This window comes from Melospiza georgiana, chromosome 3 (assembly GCF_028018845.1).
Source record: "Melospiza georgiana isolate bMelGeo1 chromosome 3, bMelGeo1.pri, whole genome shotgun sequence".
Lineage (NCBI taxonomy): Eukaryota > Metazoa > Chordata > Aves > Passeriformes > Passerellidae > Melospiza > Melospiza georgiana.
In genome coordinates, this window is record NC_080432.1 from 66629915 (window position 1) to 66643057 (window position 13143).

Below are 13143 nucleotides of genomic sequence, written 5' to 3' on the forward strand. Positions count from 1 at the left end.
CACATCAACAATTAGAGGATAATTATAGAAGTAATGTATCAGGAAGAGGTACAGAAACAGAGAACTGGGGAACTTGACATGTTAAAAGAACTAATGGGACCTCATTTTTCCAAATGTAGAAAACTAATTTCTTTTCAAAAGAGATGACCAGAGAGAAAGAAATAGCAATTCAGTGTCCCTAAAATTATGACATGGATGGAGAGAAATTATCCAATGCCTGTTAAAAGAACAATGTAAATGAGGGGACTTGTCTGTAGCTGTCCAAGAGTATATGCAGTAAGACAAAATTCAGCAAAGGTACACACGTGTTATACATAAGGAAAGACTTTCTAAATGTTCAGCTTTTTAGCCACAGGATAACCATAAGCCAGGTGAAATTGTGGAAGCTTCAGAAGTGGGATAATTTAATGCTGCTTGAGAACTTGGGCCTGTAAACTACATTCTAGTGCTGTGCTGTGCAGCAGATACACAAGGTGGGATGTACACTCCTTTTCTAACAGCTGATACTACTATTGCAGAAATCAACTCACTCACAGGAGCCTCTGCTGCCCTGCAAGAACTGAACCAAGGGTAAAAGCCTAAACAAGAGAGCAAAACAGAAGTAACACAGTGAGAGGCCACACACTCTGCCTGCATGCTCTCTCTCACAGGGGCTGCCAGCTGTTAGCTGGTTACTGTGGGTACTACAAACAGAGAAATCAGGGTTCACCTTTGCTGGCCAGGGTAACAATTAGCAGAGTACATGCTTGGGTCACTGTTTGAAGGCACCACATTGCCTTGACCAGGTGGTACCATACTGCCTTCAGGACCCAGCCCATGATCCAACCTAAAAAAATGACAAAGGAAACCTCATTCTGTAAAAAGTACTTCTTTTCCAAAATTGCCAACCTAATAAAATACATCACATCCTTAACGGAAACATTCTCTTCACTTAACACCTTCCACTGGAGCCCTTATTTTCACCAACTCCCCAGCAATGTGACCAATTGAACAGCATGACAATACTTGATTTACTTGACACATCTACTACTTAAAACTACTGACTGAAAACTACTTTGCCCTTACACTTCAAAAACCCACACTGTACTGCTCTGTTACCATCAGGAAACAAAAAGAGAAGCTAAATGCACAGACCAATGAAAGGAAAAGCAGGAATATGGCCAGAGCAGCAAAATCTGCCAGAATACTTAATATAATCCAAACATTCCCAGAACATTCTGCTTGCTCTACCAATGCTTAGACATCAGTGATTTTACCACTTTTTGTTTCCAAAGCCTTTCCCCAGATAAACAAAAGACGACCAAATTTATTTCATGTACTTCACTGAAGGACAAACTTATGAGAATCCTGTTGGACACACTGCAAGACTGATGCTGCTACAGCTCTGACAACAGACTCCAGACTCTCCAAAGGCAATTCACTCACAGACCACAAATCAGACACATTTAGACTGTGCATTTTGTTTTTCATTAAAAGCCAACTAGCAACTGTTTAGGCAAAAACATGGCCAGAAGACCAACTCAAGTGCTACTTTATGCTATCACAGCCCAGCCCAGCTGCCAGCTGAAGGCAGCTGTCAAAGACACCCACAAGCTGATCTGCTGCAGCCTGAGTGATTTCTAAGGTGTGACAATTCCTCCTTATTAATTTCTGTGAACAGCCAGACTCAGTCATTACCAGTGGTTTGACTCCCAGTGATTTAGTAAGATGCTGTAGGAAATGTAGGCTGCTATGTTCTCTGCAAAGTGGAATGGGAAAATGAAAAGGGAAGAGAGAGGATCATTTTCACTAATGGGATTTGCTTTTTCCTGAAGATTGACTCACCTCCTGTCATAGCCACTTCCATAAGAGAACTGCTGTCGCTGGCTCATGCTCATGTTGGACATTGCTCCAGATGGATTCTGGTTATACATATCTTGTATTCCACTGTTAGGCATTTGTCCAGGGGTCATGAAAGGCTCATTGCTTCCAGGCACTGCAACAGTCAGTAAAATGAAATTTATTAATCTGGGTGTTTGAAGTTCACTTTCTTTTCAATGAAGTATTTTAGGAGAATGTTCAGATCCCTAACACTGCCAAGGAGAATTAGCAGGTGGAGGTCTAACAAGCTCTCTGGGGTCTAATGGGAACACATGAAGCACCACCACTACCAAGATGATGGGTATAATATTAAGGAGCTGCAAGTAAGGAAAGAAATCTCCTCCTATGGAAATGAGCTATCAGGCACCAGGCAGCTGCTTCCCTCTGGTCTTCACAGCTGAAGATGAACTTTACTCTTGTTCTTTTCACTAAAACAATGCTAAAAATGAATGCAAACACAAGCCTGACAAAACAGATGAAAGCAAATCTGCTAGTTTGAACTACAAAGCTGTCAGAATCAAGTTTTTATTTCCCCCCATAAAACCCTCATAAACATATATACAATAATGTTGTTTTGGAAAGGATACTGTATCCTAATACAGCTTCTCAAGTAGGACGGGCATATCTATGGGTCCAAGAAAAGGCACTATTATCAGATCTAAATCACCAAGCAAACAGAAGAGACTTCAGTCCCTCAGAGTAGATACTGAACAGAGATATTTCTGTTTCAACAGGATGAAGTGAAATGTATGAGAAAGTACAACCCACCCACTTAATCTCATATAGATATAAACCTAAAGTGAATCCAAAGCAGAGAGTGTTTTCCCTTCCTTCAACTGCGTTATATGTTAGTGTCCACAGTCCAGGCAAAAGGATTTAAAGGAAAGGCTTTTAAAAAAAATCACATTCAATTAACTACCTCTTTTAAAGCATCTCCCTACTTCATCACATCTCTCCCTTTCCTCAGTTTCATAGCCTCTTCTTGCCATATCTCCCTTTTGCTCTGTTTTACTTTACACTTAATCTCCTCCACCAGCTCTTCTCTTTACAGCCATTGTGAGCCCTGCCTGTGTTCTTTCCTCCTACTTTCCTATATCTGAGGCATGCAAGATTGATTAATTTTAAAATCTTCTTACAATATCCACAAAACCAGCTGTAGGCTAAGTACCCAAAAGGACCAGAGTAAATTTTGAAATTAATTTTAAATTTTGCTTTTTAAAAATAAACAAACTTAGAGTGTGTTTATCACCTTTTATCACCTTTTGTCAGGGACTGCCCAAGTAAGGAAAAAATTAGCTTTACTATTATGAAAAATATGTAAACTGAGACAGAGAGTATTAGGAGGCTTGCTCAGTTTCACACAGTGAATTCCCACACCAGTCCTACTACAACCAGGCATGTTGCTTCACCACTTCACATTCTAACAGTGAAGTCCAGCACTTGATTTGCAGAGTAGCTTACTAACATCAAGAAATATAAATTCTAACCCTATGATTTACGCCATTTCCCAAAACTTATTCCTACAAACATTTTTAGGATTCTCTTAATTCCAAAATAACAGGCATGACTGTGAGTGGGGAAAATATGACCAGACCAGAAACTGAACTGCACTGCACCTCTCTTTTTGCTACAAGGACACCAATGGCAACATCATCACAGTGACAAAGCTCATTCTGACTGCAAAATCTTGATTACCTAAGACACAGGGAAGAACACTTAACCAGAAAGAAAATACAGGGAAGAACACTTAACCAGAAAGAAAATACCTTTTCTCATTCCACCGAAAGGATCTTTATTCGGCTCATATGGCATCCTTCCCATCATATCTGGCATGTTTATTCCCTGCTGGTATGGTGCATTTGGCGTCATGGAGTTTCGCTTTGGAAACGCTGAATCACTTACATCAGAAAAGGGATCATGCACACTGACTGCGCTGTTTCTGGCGGATTAAAAAGAAAGAAACATTAACATCATCCTGTATTCTTAAGAAAAAGAAATTCTACAATAAATGTTGTGGCAGTGCAGGATGCATAAAAGGAAGATGCAAAAGACTTTCAAAATGGACAATCATTTAAAAGAATCTACCCACTTTTCCCTCAACCTTCTCTGTTTACTTACCTTAGAGATCAGGGTTTTTTATTTAATTCTTCTATTTGTGCATTCCTATCACTCATTTAGAAGTCTAAACCTTCCTGAAATTTTACGAAGCTGTTTTGTTCTTTTTTACCTAGAAAGCTCAAACTGAATTAAGATGATTAAAGAAGGTTCTTGCTATCCTTTCTGCAGCATTACAGATGGAGCAAAAAAGAAGTTGGAGTGGCTCTGCACACAGTACAGAGCTCAGTCATGTTCCTGCTGAAGTCATAAAAAACTGTTTTGCTGGACTTCAGTGGGCTAAGGCTCCTTAATGAATGGTGAGACAGCTTCACTCCAGATTAAGCCAGTCTATGAGACTTACAGAGCACAGAACTGAAAGGGGTCTCTTGGTCCACTGACTTGAACCCTCTGCTATCTCAACTATTGTTATTGTATGTGCTTTTCACAATTTGAACTCAGGTAACACCTTTAAACCACACATTTCTCCTTCCTGATCATGATCTGTTGACCAGAGGTGTACAGGATAAGTGAGGAGAGGAAGGTTGTGGTTCTAAGTAGGTGCTCTTGGGTTCCACCTTCCTCCCCACTACTGACATATTGACATGCACTTCTTTACACTGCTGCTTGTCTGATCCTTTTCTGGTGTTTAGAAAGCTAATGGACCTCTCTCTACTCCTTCCTCCCTTTCCCTCTTTCTCCTCCAAAAATAAGTAGTTTTCTGCCACTTTTTAGACTCTGACTGGTTTACCACAAAATCCTACAAGTGCCAAAGCAGCTAGGAAAGATTGGATTAAACTGCTGTAGAAATAGAGCAATAAAAAATGAAGCAAAGCCCTTTTCATACCTGCCACCCTGCATAGGTGTCATCTGTCCATGAGGTGTGGATGCTGGTGTTGGGGGCTTCAAATCGCCTGGCACTTCTGTCATGGAATTACTACCAGTGGACTGTGGAGTCTGTGGGCCTTGCAAGGAACCAGAATTAGCTGAAAAAAAAAAAAAAAAAAGTAATTATGAAAAGGTAGCAGCCAAATTCCTGTGGAAATAATAATCATCAAGGAAAAAAAGTGGTTCTTTCCTCCAGATGCCTGTGTATACTTCAATCCATCTCAGTACTTCATAACTTCCCCCAAATCCTCAGAGATCAGGATATGCTGTGTAGTAATAGCCATCATCTTTCCTAGAACCATGAATTTAATCTGCTGCCTGAAGCAACATGGATAGAAATCATCCAGATGAAGGACCATTTAAATCAGAGGTCAGAGATACAAAGTTAATTGTCTGTAGTTTACAACCGAGTAAATGAAGGTTGTTACTTGGCATAGCTTCTTCATATAATCACTATCACAACACATGTGTTTATAAGAAATATTTCAGCCAGAAGATTTTCATCATAAATTTAAGCTGCTGTATTAATATAAACTCATGTTTCTATTTAGCACTAAAAGGCAGACATTTCCATGGTGAAACATAGCAAATGATTAGCAGCACACTGCAATCCTGTGTCATCTTTGAGACAGCATGGCAAAAGCTGGTATTTAAGAAATGCAAAAGGCAATGTGGGATCAGAAGAAAACAATAACTCAAAGTAGAATTGGAACAGAAGGCTACAGATAACACTCCTAAAAGGACTGCAAAAATTTAAATGGGCATCTTAACAAAATGTTAGTTAGGGTCAGTGATGGTAAAGCATATGTAACAAGAGCAGGTCAACTCTGCAAAGGATCTGTTTAATCAGCAAAAACTTATTTGTTGAGATCTCAGAAAGCAATAGAGTATCTGTACTAGGGTCCTCCTCAGTGGAGGTAAATACCTTGATATTCTTGGTATAACAAATGTAGAAGAGCATTTTACTGTTGTGTTCCAATGTGACTGAGCAGCAATAAGGGCATTAAATTAATACATGAGATATTGGTAATGGTGAAGCTGATGGTAAAATACACCCAGACCAGTCTTCCAGAGTACACACCAAAGCTACTATTTTCATGTGACTGCTGAACAGAAACATGCCCTGAGCCCAAAGCTCTACATAACAGTTTTATGATTTAGAAGGTGGTAAGTGAGGATTAGTAACAGCATCTAAGCCTTGGATCTGACAGGTCTTGCAGCAGAAATCCTACGGAAGGAGAACTCGTAGGATTCAAGTCTTTAGATGCAACTGGGAAAAAAAATACCAACAGAAAAAACAGACAAATCTAACACATTGAGTAGGACATGGATTTGGCTTGAGAGGTCCTTCTTTTTTATGAACTGTCATGTAAGTGTTTTATTATGCCTGTCTATCTACGTTCAACCAATTAACAAAACTTTATAAATTACTGTTACAGTGAAAATTGGAACAAGCAGTATGGGTTTTTCCTCCTGTATATGAAAGAGAGTAGTTTATAATTGACTCAGAATCCTAGAACACTCATCATCCTGACAGGCAGAGCTTGTTTTTAACTGAAGAACACCTTTTTTATATGTGTTTCATATATATCTGTAACACATGTTCTCCTATCTGGATATCAGTCTCAGTAGCAAGTGCATATGTAAAATCCACTTTGTGTGGACCACATTGTTCTTGTCATCAGCTTTCTGAGCAGTTTTGAATTATGCTTACATAGTAATGAGGTTCAAAAAAAAGTTTAGGAAAAGCTCTCTAATTGCATTAATACAGGAACAAGAACATTTGCAACAGCTAATATTAGTTATATTAGTCTACAGTTAGCTGAAAGCTTTAGTGCTATAATAAAACAAAAACTAACCATATTCACATAAAATGAGCTCTTTGTATATTTGACCCTCAAGCAGGTCAGGATCATTCTTCTCCCCTTGAGCTTTAAACACAAATCTATATTCTTCTTAAAAGCTTGAAAGCATTTCTGAGTTATGTCACAGATTGTCACATATTAGAAACGTGTAAGCAAACATCTTACTGTACCCATATGCTTACTGTAAATTCAGATATTGCCTAACCCTGCATATTTCTCTTATGGTGGGCTCTTAAGAAGCAATTAAGCTTTTCCCTATCCTACCTGAGCAAGAGCTTAATTCATATCTCTAGGAAACCTAAAGGAAAAAAGTAAAAGATTTTTCAGTATTTACAAGCTGCAGGAGTGCAAATTTATTAATAACAATGTGTTTTATATCCTATTCTATAAAGAATGGTTTAAAAGAGAAAAAAAAGACATCCAATTGAGAAGTTACAAGTCCAATTTCCATCTTCAGGTTGGCAGTTATGAGGTTGTTTATTTTTCCTCTATCTTTCTAAATGACTGGTTATGTACAACTGAAAAAATGGAAGGCAAATGCTGTCAAAGTTTCTGGTACTGCTTTGTTAACACACTTTGCCCCTGACCTCCACTGGGTTAGAGACACTTCTAGAGAATAGGAACTGCAAGTCTTTCAATCTCTGGATTAGGACTCCATCTACCAAGAAGAGCCTGTATTTACTATTTCACTGTAAATGTTACATTTGCTGGCTGCACTCTGAAATTTTTACATCTATTTTTGCAGGGATTTTATTATGTTAATGCTTAATTTTGATTGTGGACATTGTGAAAGAGAAACAGTATCTTTTAGACGGCTTCATAAGCTTCAGTATTAAACCAAGCTCTAAGAAGGAAGACAAACAACAATGTTCTTTTAGGAAAAGTAATCTCTGCTTACATGATTCCTCAGCTGTCTTGGGATGTCCAGGAAAAAACCTGTGGGTTCACAGATACTGAATTCCTCATCCCACATCCACATCTAAGCAATAATTGTCTTTCTGGTATCATAACAGATTTGTAAGAATATGCTTTTCACAATACAAAATACATCAAAACTTAAATACAACTGACATCCTGTCAGTGAGAAGGTGAGGTCTTCCACAGTTTGCTGCGGAAGCATGTGTTAATAACACATGATAGCATACATTGTTCTCTGCAGCATGTAATTATGGTACTGGAATGCCTTTTGCCTTGCAAAGCCTGCATGGCAGTAAGCACTGTTTTCTGGAAAGACCTTTATTTACCAGAGAAGAAATATGCAGCTAAAAAGATATACTAAACCTTTCTCTTACCAGCAATTTTTTCCCTTTGGAAAGAAAAAAAAAAAAAAAAAGAAAAGGAACGAAGAATGAAACCTCTTGAAACTCCATTAATGTGAGGCCTGACATGCTCTCTAGGATATCCCTACCTTTTGCCAGAAGCTACAAATGTATACTCTAAAGTAAACAATGGAAAGGTTACTGAAGGTTAAGTACATTCACATACTTCAGAGTGAACAGCCAGCCACCACGCTGGGAAGATAATTTACACAGCACGAAGCCAGTGCCCCAGCTAGGCTGGACTGGGGGCCGCTGGCGGCTGCAGGGCCCCCCGGGCAGGCCTGGATGCAGGCACAGGGCCAGGTCCTCCTGTCCCCCAGCCACCCCTCCCAAGCCCTGGCCCATCCATCTTCAGTGGGGATTCCCTGGCTGGCCTCTCACACGCTCCATGACATCACCTGCCTGCTAATAATAGCACTCAGTCAGGCACCGCCAGCAGCAGAGACGGATGGCTCTGGTTACAGAGGCACTCGCTGAATGGCCGTGTCCTGCCGTGCCGTGCATGTCCCCCCAGCACCCCCTCCCCAAGTCTTCTCTGCTGCCAAGGAAACGCAGGCAACACACTCCTGGTGCCTTCTCACTCCCTCCGTCCAGCACAAGCCTACGATTTTCCCAGGTTTGCTTTAATGAAATCTCTGTTGACATCAGGGCCAGCTGCTCTTACTCACAAGCATCCTCTGCTGGACCACTCTGGCCATCTTCTACATGAAACACAGGATAAACTCTGAGCCTGTTCTTTTGAGAGCTGTGCACACATAACCACACATTGCAACTAAGAATTCAGAGTGCCAGAGTACAGCAGTGGAAGGTAACTCCTTCATGCTGATGCTCCTTTGGAATTTTTTCTCCAGCATCCTTTAGTGGTTACAGTAATGCTGCCTGTAATTCTTCTTAGTTTAGAACTTGCCACATTATTTGTGAGCATTTTGGTCAAAACTATCAAACACACATGACAGGAAAAGCATTTTGTCTTTGCACCCGCTCCTGGAAAGAAGGAAGACCTACAATGCCTCTCTAATGGAGTTTTTAGCAGCGAAAGTCATCAACAGGTGCCATGGCCCTTGGCACACACCAGTGATCAGGACAGAAGGCCATCAGGGATCCTCCAATAGTTAGTTTGTCATTAGGCATTTACTGCTGGCCTTCACTGCTGATGGTATTACCTGACCCAGGCAGATTTAGGCTGATGTGAAGGCCTCAGCCTACCACAAACACGTCACCAATTTGCACAGCGTCAGAGCAGCGCAAGGCACACTAAAACATTCAGGCCCCCATCCCTCCCCAGGAGCTTTATGAACCAGCAGAAGAGGTTCTGACAGTGATATAAAGTAAGAACAATTGAAATGAGCACCTAATCCTAACCCTAACACCTTGGCTACTGTACAAATCTCTGCTGATCAAGGCCAACCACTCTGTCACTTTGCTGCTCTACTCTCACTCCTTTTTTCAACTTCTTATAATTGCTAACACTATTGTGAATTTCACTGTACATAACACTAACTTATTCACTCCTTTATGTACCATTTACCTTACTAATGATGTTGTAAAAAACAGAAGTGTTGGGAGAATCCTGAATATATAAGCAGATGGACACTGATCCTATATCACCGTCTGGCAGTCCCATAAATTTGACTTACACATCACATCCTTTTCTTGACAGTGCTCCTCCATACGAATCTCCTCGCCATGGCTGTCTCACTGTACTCCCCAGCACTCCCTCTATGCCTGCATTCTAAAGGTCATCTATGAGGCAGTCACATACCCACCCCTTGGGTGTGAGATATCTGCAAGAATGGATTTGCTCTAAGCTGCACTTCAGCCTGCTCCCACCTTGCATAACCACCCACCTGGAAACTGCAACGACATTCCAACTGAATCCTTCTCTGCACCATAAAGGCTGCCAGTCCTGATGTATTCTTATGAGCAATTGAAATACCTAATTTTAAAAGTTTTATGAAGATCAGCTGACTTTTAAGATCTCAAGACTTGTTTCCTAGCATCAGCTGGTTAGAACTGGACAAAATACAGCACCTTCCCCTCTGAGACAAGTTCCTCTGCTTTCCTATCAGATTAACTTCAGCCCTAATACTGTAACTAGTTCCCTGCAAATGGATTTGGCTTCTAAGTGGCTCTGCCTACACTGAGCTAACTGCACAAGAGTGGCTAATGGTTAAAGTAAGGACCTTGGGAGGCTACTGTTTCTTGTTGTATTGGGCTCCTGTTCCCTCTGAATGCCAAAGAGTGACAGATTATCTAAAGTATGTCTACAACTCCGCTTCTTTTGTGCCTCTAAAATGTTAATGTTGGTATATACTGAAGAAAAAGGAACAAGAAAAAAAGCTGACTATTAAAGAGAACAGGCTTGTACTCTCTCAGGCATCTATACCTCAGCGGGATTTCATGTACTAAAGCTGATACACACTGGGAAAGCCTTTCTCCGTACAGAAGTGCAGTCCCATTCAGTGACACGAGCTCTTTTCTCTCCAACAAAACAAACCTTGAGATCCTTGCTTGCTTCCCCCTTTTCTAGTCTCTATGTCCTGCTGTGTTTTTATTTTAGAAAAATAGTTTCAGTTCTCCTCAAAGACAGCTTGCTTGAATGTTATGATAAATTTAAACTTGGACTTTGCCTTTTTCATTCATAGCATCGTGATGCAAAAAGGACCCTGTAAAGTGGTACATCTGACATTTCCATTCCTTTGTTTCATGTTTACATATTTAAATAGCAATTCCTCATCTCAAAATTCAGCTGATTTATGGTGAACATCCCCAAATCAACTACTGAGAGCAGTATTGGAGAGAGAAGGTAAGGGAGGAGAGAACAAAGTGTAATACTCTTTCATTTTTAGAGACAGATTAATTTCTTCTTCACTGTCTTCAGAAAGTCTAACCATTTCAACTTCACTCACCAGTCTTCTCAGGAGGTGATGGGCACCTCCAACATATATTATTTTTTGCAGCTGTGCACACTCAGGACACTCTGTGCTTATTTCAGACAGATAAATATTTGGACTATGGGCTTTACTTCCAGTACCAAGTGTTTTTCTCTATCTTCTAAACTTGAATTGCAAAGTAACCTAATCTCCTCTCTATTAAACAATCACCACTGGGGTACCTTATAACCCTACATTTTAACAAGGTGGAGGAAATATTTTAAGCTATTACACAGAGATGTGCTTAGGAAGATTTTAACTGAACACTCCCTCAAATCCTTACACTGAATAAAACAGGCTGAGAAAGATTAAAGCCTTATCACTGTTATCTTTTTCTGTACTGAGAAAGCACTATTATAAGAGATAATCTTGGAAAGGCCAGAACTTTATTATACGATTATAAAGGTCTTTGCAATTTTCTAGTGTCCATGATAGGGTAGTGAAGTCATGCAATTGCAAACTGTCTGCAGGGCTTTCTGCGTCTGACTCTCTATTTCCCATTTTTAGCCAGTGAACTGTACTAACAGAAATTAAGTGAATTAATATTTTCCTAAAACTGTGTTGTACCACAGGAAGCTCCTGTAAACATTCCAGAAATTATATTCTCTTGGCAATAAATGATGGTGGTCTGCCTAATAAGTAACTGTGCAAATTCTGTCAACCCATTTTGTTGGTCAGAAAAACTAGCAACAAAAGGAATAATCCAAAATAATTAAGGGGTTTTTTTACTCTTCCATGGGTAGTCCAGAAGTCAACAGCTAGACTAATATTATGACTCTTCCTATGTACTTAAAATGTTTCCACTCAAGAATAGTCCTGCCTTGAGTATCAACTGTGACTATTAAATCTTGAATATCTGAAGTGACGTGAATTTAGAAAGAAAACAGTGGTTTTCATTTACACCACACTGTAAATGCAAGAAAGAGCAGCCAAAATAAAGCAATCCCAGTTCCAATTTTTCAGATGAGAAGACAAAACCAGTGATTCTAACAATCTACCTGACACAGAAGATTAGCAACAAAAGAACAGAGCATGCCTCCAAACTAGGATGTGTGGCAGTGAGGACACACCGTACTCTCAGCTCTCCATCTGCCACACATTGAACATGAGCTGCACCAGAGCAACCATGTGGGACACGCCCATCAGTCCAGCATCCGCCATCCTGCTCCAACTGAAGCCTTGCTGATCAACACTTGTGCTGAAAAGCAGCTTCAGTCACAGCAAGGAAAGTGCAGGTACCAGAGCCTGACCTTAGGCAAGCGCATGCTCCTGTCATACAGCAGAAGCACATCTGTGCAGACCTCTGTTCTTTTTATTATGCCCATGCCACTGAATGTGAAGGGTACGCTGGCACACACATCTTCATGTGTCAGACTGAGGAAGGACAAACCAGACACACAACTGTGCTGGTGCTTCAGAGTTAACTCTGATTTGACTCAGGAGCTGGCTCCAAGTCTGAGAACGAAGACTCCAACAACAGGTTTATCCCTGTTTTTCCAGCATTATCAAGACACGCTTATAAATACATGGGGTGCAACAACCTAGCACGCCTTGCATTAAAAAAATGGTTGTGTAAGAAGGAGGCTGCAGTTTATTTGACTTACCAGGAGATGGCGGCTGAATCTTAGGTTGTTTCTTGGTATCTCCAGTGCTGAAGACTTCTGGAGGGGGCTCCTCCCCTCGCTCAATCTTGCACTCGAAGGCAAACAGGTACTGAATGTATTGTTTTTTCAGGGAGCTGGCTGCGCTGCTAGAAGTGCCAACGTTCAAGGTGGTTGCCAGCTCACGCCACTTCTTGTTTTTATTAACCTAGCAAAGTAAACGGCAGAATCGTTGGTTTGCAGCAAAGTGTTTTGTTTAAGTCAGGAAACAAAAAAGGGGAAAAAAAAGCACTTAATGTCTTGGTTTACTTTTTTTTATTTTCCTCTTTTAACTAATGCTCATTACTCCCACACGCAGTAATGCACAGACAGCATTTACAGTTATAAAGCCATTAAGGAACCTGCTGATAGCTACATAAAAAGCTTTGCTTGTGGAGTCTTCTGCATGGTGCATCCTTTAAATGTCTTACGCCCTTCCAGGGCCTATGCTCTTCTGTTAGCAATCCATCTCCAAGCAAATTCCTGCTCACTCTCTCCCTCCCCGACACCCACCCACACCCACCCTCCTCTAATTAAAAAGCAG

General features: G+C 40.5%; 1 protein-coding gene across 1 annotated transcript in view; it reads right to left on the minus strand.

Annotated features, from left to right (window-relative positions):
* The window catches only part of ARID1B (AT-rich interaction domain 1B), a 324972-nt gene that overhangs the window by 10972 nt on the left and 300857 nt on the right, over positions 1-13143 (minus strand). Inside the window, exons 13-16 of the mRNA XM_058019477.1 lie at positions 12564-12768; positions 4802-4940; positions 3627-3799; positions 1825-1975 (exon numbers count right to left, since the gene is read on the minus strand). Coding sequence (XP_057875460.1) covers positions 1825-1975; positions 3627-3799; positions 4802-4940; positions 12564-12768 — 668 coding nt within the window. The remainder of the gene's footprint in view (positions 1-1824; positions 1976-3626; positions 3800-4801; positions 4941-12563; positions 12769-13143) is intronic.